Source organism: Coregonus clupeaformis, chromosome 8 (genome assembly GCF_020615455.1).
Source record: "Coregonus clupeaformis isolate EN_2021a chromosome 8, ASM2061545v1, whole genome shotgun sequence".
NCBI classification, from domain to species: domain Eukaryota; kingdom Metazoa; phylum Chordata; class Actinopteri; order Salmoniformes; family Salmonidae; genus Coregonus; species Coregonus clupeaformis.
In genome coordinates this window covers 43,464,673-43,470,456 of record NC_059199.1, presented here as the reverse complement: position 1 = coordinate 43,470,456, position 5,784 = coordinate 43,464,673, and the positions used below count along the sequence as shown (strand labels likewise).

At 41.8% G+C, this 5,784-nt stretch overlaps 1 protein-coding gene across 1 annotated transcript; it reads right to left on the bottom strand.

Moving 5' to 3' along the window:
* Window positions 1-1,374: 1,374 nt before the first annotated feature.
* Window positions 1,375-4,936, bottom strand: LOC121572967 (BET1 homolog). Its single transcript, XM_041885005.2, has 4 exons — window positions 4,776-4,936; window positions 4,295-4,401; window positions 4,117-4,173; window positions 1,375-3,867 (listed from the first exon to the last, which is right to left on the bottom strand). Exons 1-4 carry the CDS (start codon window positions 4,792-4,794, stop codon window positions 3,712-3,714), a joined length of 339 nt encoding a protein of 112 aa, XP_041740939.1. The 5' UTR covers window positions 4,795-4,936; the 3' UTR covers window positions 1,375-3,711.
* Between the last annotated feature and the right edge of the window lie 848 nt (window positions 4,937-5,784).

The following is a 5,784-nucleotide window of genomic DNA, read 5'->3' as shown; positions in this document are numbered from 1 at the left end:
GTACATGGACACCCTACCCAAGGCCCTACCCAAGAAGTGATGTCACAGTTCCAGTGTCTCTTGCCCTTGTGCTGTACGTCAGTCCAGAACGTTAGGCGGATTCGATTATGCTGAGCCGTGGGGTACCAGTCTATGGCCTGTGATGTAAACGGGCAAAAGTGGTGAGGGAGGAGCGCTCTTCTCAAATTGAAAAGTAATCTGACCCGCTCTGTCATGTTGTCAACAAGGCAGCATGGTACACTGTCCAGAAACATACATCTCTTTTCCATTAAATATATGTTAGAATTTTCAAACTAGTTGTCATTGGGAAGGCAGATAGTGTTTTTATCAAAAGCAATCACTTTTGCATGTGATAAACATAGAATCCTACTCATTACTCCACGTGCTAATTACGTAACTTTTGACCGGGAGGCAGCCCGGTTCCAAAACGAATGCAATCAACTTTCACCCGGTGCAAAACACACCTACCTTGGACAGATTCATCAAATCCCCTCATTGTTCCCTTTCCTTATCTATAATGACTGGATAGGTGGAAGCGATACCTCTACTTAGTTTCTGCCGTATTGCTTCCACCTATCCAGTCCTGTCAAGTCCGTGAAGGGGAGTGAACGAGGTCAGAAGGAACGGAACAATTTTCTGGAATTTAATGCAGCCTTGGAAATCAAAGAACGCATCACATTTTTACATTTACATTTTAGTCATTTAGCAGATGCTCTTATCCAGAGTGACTTACAGTTAGTGAGTGCATACATTATTTTATTTTTCATACTGGCCCCCCGTGGGAATCGAACCCACAACCCTGGCGTTGCAAACGCCATGCTCTACCAACTGAGCTACATCCCTGCCGGCTATTCCCCTCCCCTACCCTGGACGATGCTGGGCCAATTGTGCGCCTGAAGGGCAATTCATAAACTCGAAGTAAATCCATTTAACCACTCATCATGGCTATTGGACTGTTTTGTATTTACCGTATGATAATGCATGTACTACTCTTATTTTTTTCAAGTAGAGCCTCCATGTTTCCATCCTGGGGAAACATGCATAAGATTTCCATCCATAAGATTCTTCAGTATAACTTTGGTTCCATTCATTGCCGTACAACAATTGAAAACAGCCGTCCTACAGTAGGTGTGAATTTATAATTATTGTGTGTTCTTTTCAATGTGAAGTGGATGGGATTTGTAATCAATGTTAAGATAAACTTTTGTCAGTACAAATTGTGTCAAATTTTTGTAGATAGTCTCAGGAATGCAATGAATAGTATGAACCGTTATTTGTATAAAAGAAACTAAAGACTGTGTACCTCAACTGAGCCTGAATATGTTGACTTCTACAAAATGAATGTGGGGAAATTAATCTTACTCTGGGGAGGGGTCAAATTCAAAACATACATCTTGTTTATTTACATATAAAATACATTTACATTAAAGATGTTCACGGGAGAACAGTGTGCCATGGTGGAGATGAACGGTCGCTGTAGACAGGATAGGAAACGGTTTGAAGTGAGTGTACCCTTCTAATTTATTCCTCAAAACAAAAACATTTACATGTTTGTTTATAGTGGAACTCTATAGTTGGATACTGTATTGATGAAATGTCAGTCTCCCATTGGATCAAGCCATCTCTTCAAGAGCATGATATCTAACTATCACACTTGCATACTAATAACATTATGAGTCATGCACTGGAGAGCTCCTCAGTGACTCAGCCTAGAGAGCTTAGTCACATTTGCACATCCAGTGGGTATAGAAAGTCACCACACCCTTTCAAAATGTTCACCTTTTGTTGCCTTACAGCCTGAAATGAAAATACATAAAATCAGACTTTTTCCTGGCTTTATTTACTTACACACAGTAACCCACAATATCCAAGTGAAAAAATATAAGAAAATTAATGAAAAGTAAAACAGTAAAAATACCCTGTTTGGATAATTGAACCCCCCCTTAGAATTGCAATTGCAAACTTGCTGAGGTATAACCAACCACCTTCCAGATCACAAATCAAGCTAATTGGCTTCCATCTGTGATCAATTGTAGCGACTTTGATTAGTTCAGAATAAAAGCAGTTGTTCATAGAGGACTCCACTGCTTAGTAGTGCAATTCAAAGCAAATAATCCACTATGGGCGGAATGGTACTTTCAAAAGATCTACGAGATAAAGTTGTGGAAAGGCACAAGTCAGGGGATGGATATAAAAAGATTTCAAAGGCTTTGTCTATCCCTCGGAGCACAGTTAAGACCATTATTAAGAAGTGGAAGGCGTATGGCACCACCCAGACCCTGCATAGATCAGGCCGTCCCTCCAAACTGGATGACCGTGCAAGGAGGAGACTGATCAGAGAGGCTACCAAGAAGCCAATGGCGACTTTGAAGCCGCTTCAGGCCTTTATGGCAAAGACTGGTCAATGTGTGCATGTGACCACAATATCACAAGCGCTCCACAAATCTGGCCTCTACGGGAGGGTGGCAAGAAAAAAACCACTCCTCAAAAAAAGCCACATCAAGTCTCGTTTGAGCTTTGCCAAAAAGCACATTGTAGATTCCGAGGCCAAGTGGCAAAAGGTGCTGTGGTCAGATGAAACCTAAATGGAACTTTTTGGCCTGAACGCAAAACGATATGTCTGTCGAAAACCCAATACATCTTTCCACCCAAAGAACACCATGCCTACTGTAAAGCACAGCGGTGGCAGCATCCTGTTCTGGGGGTGTTTCTTTTCAGCAGGGACTGGAGCACTTGTCAGGATAGAAAGGAAAATGGACAGTGCAAAATACCGACAGATGCTTGAGGAGAACCTGCAGCCCTCTGTCAGGAAGTTGAAAATGGGAAGATGGTTCACGTTTCAACATGACAATGACCCAAAGCACACTGCCAAAGCAACCGTACAGTGGCTGAAGGACAAGAAGGTGAATGTCCTTGAGTGGCCTAGTCAGAGCCCTGACCTAAATCCCATCGAGAATCTGTGGAATGACTTGAAGAGTGCAGTCCATGAGCGGTCACCATGCAATTTGACTGAGCTTGAACAATTCTGCAAGGAACAATGGGCAAATATTGCACAGTCTAGGTGTGCAAAGTTAGTAGAGACGTATTCAAAGAGACTCATGGCTGTAATTCAAGCAAAAGGTGGTTCCACCAAGTATTAACTCAGGGGGTGTTCACTTATCCAAATAGGGTATTTTACTGTTTTAATTTGTATTAATTTTCAGTTCTTTTTTTTATTTTTTATTCACTTGGATATTGTGGGTTACTGTGTGTATATAAAACCTGGGAAAAGTCTGATTTTATGTGTTTTCATTTCAGGCTGTAAGGCAACAAAAGGTGAACATTTTGAAATGGGGTGGTGACTTTCTATACCCACTGTATGTTACTGCTTAGCCTTACCAGATATTTTATGAAATAGATCACTCCGTTACAAATGTACCTATAATATGCATCATCGTTAAATGGACAATCGTTGCAATCGTAAACTTATGGCGGTGTCTACTCATTCCATCAGGGCTGTCTAAAATGAATGACAGCCATACATTATTACCCCCTATTGTACATTGTCATTGATGATTTGGGGGGAGTCGTCTTCTCAACCACTAAGCACATTCTAACAGTCTCCTTGTCATTATGGTCATGGTCTTCTGATCCAGAGGCGGACTTATGGCACCGACAGGGAAAGGAGACACGAGAGGCATGGAGGGAAAAGCCGGGGCCTCCTGTAACGTATCACCTCAGTTTGATAAACCAGTAGAGGAGGGTGAAGACGAAGAGGCAGAAGAGCAGCATGTAGCACAGGAGCTTAGTCTGGCTTCCCCTGGAAAGCCGCTTCACTCTCCCTATGGTGGCCCCCAGCAAACCGCCCGTTGAGTCAAAGTCTGAGTCCTGTTAGGAGGAAAATAACAAACCAATAAATCCAGTGACATGTTTTGCCGTCCTGATATGAACTGCTCTGTGAAATAGCCAATCTGTTGTGCGATATCGTGAAATGTTATAGCTGCCAACTCATCTTATTTTACATGTGTGTAATCTGGTAGAAGAGGGTATAGATAAAGTGAGATGTGTGTGAATGTTTCTTGAGCTGTTGTGTACTTATGTAGAGTAGACAGACAATCATGACTGTCACTTCCTTACCATATCATCCAACATTTTGTTCTGGTACTTCACTTCGGTTCCAATATCTATTGACAGCTGTAGGACAAACATGAAATAGGTTAATCAGAGGACTTGATAACAATATGAGATAATAGCCAGACCTCTGAACCCCATATTATATAATTTCATGGAGCCCTACACACATTGACATACTTACATGTTTCAAGGCGCTGACTTTGGCTCTCAGACCCTCTTGTAAGTGCTCATTTTCCTCTTCATACGCGCTGTACCCGCTGGCCACATAATTTCCAGGTACTCCTTCGCCTGTTTGACATGATGTACAAAACCATTGTGCTGACTGGGTAGAAAACGATTAGCTATCTAACTTTAGCTAAATAAATAAACGAGAAACAGCTAGCTACCTATGAAGGCCAGTCAGGTAGCATCAGTGTCGGTAACTGTGTTAACTAAGTAAGTACGTTCACACGCTTACGCAAGAACTGTAGCTAGGTAGGTAGGTAAATGACAGTTCACTAGTTAGCTATAAAACTATCCTGATGACAATTAACAAAACAAGTTGGTCAGTAAGTGTGGTAGCTAGCTAGCCCGTTCTTTATACATACGTGAGCTAGCCAGCCTGCTAACTAGTCTGAATGAGCGTTCTCCATTTAAAACGATGGAATAAAACAGAATCTTACCCAAACCTGCGCGTCTCATTTTGATTTATTCTATAAAAAATATCCTAACTTTAAGGTGATAGCTAATGATTTTTATCCGAGCAGCAGTAGCTATTTTTGTTGGTAGCTGGGAAGCTAACAATAATTCAGCAAGATAAGAAACGCCACGACATCGTACGGAAGCCGATACGGCCAATGTTACTTATTCTTCTTCGATGAGATTTAACGGCGGTTGGCATCCAATTTGTTGCATTACCGCCATCTACTACACTGGAGTACAACTCCCTTATATTTTGCTTGAAAAATAAAATAAAAGAAATACCCTACCATCTAACACTACACTCACAAATTCAAAAATATTATTAATAATTAACACCACCCTACTCCACTATTTAAATATATTAATGCCTACCTCATGCCCTCAACCTGAAATGATGGGACATCACCAATTAACACTCCGACAGTCTCGCACACCCAAATACCTCTCTGCAGCTGCCACCACAACCTCAATTTTCTTTGACTTACGTTCCATCCCTGCAGTTCAATTAATAACCATTGCTATAAATCCAATCTTACTAAAACACGTATTACTTGTTGGCCTATCCCTCTGTACTGGTACATATCTACTACTCTCACCACTCCTCCCCCTTGACCCATCTTCCTCTACTTTCTTCACTGCCTCAGCATATGACAACTTCTTCACTACTCTTACCCTGGAAACCTCAACCTGCCTCTCTCGCACGGGACATTTCTGATCCCCAGCCCCATGGGCACCCCTACAATTAACACATACAACTACTTTCCCCAATGCTACACATTCCTTTGTCTCATGCCCTTCTGCACACTTCTCACAGCTTGGAACCTCCCTCCTACACACTGCTGCCACATGCCCATAAGTTTGACACCTGTAACATCGTAATGTATTCGGCACATAAGCTCGTACAGGATAACTTATATATCCTAACTTCACTTTGTCAGGCAGACTCAACTTCAAAACTCAAAAGAACAGACAATGACTCTTCTGTTTCCC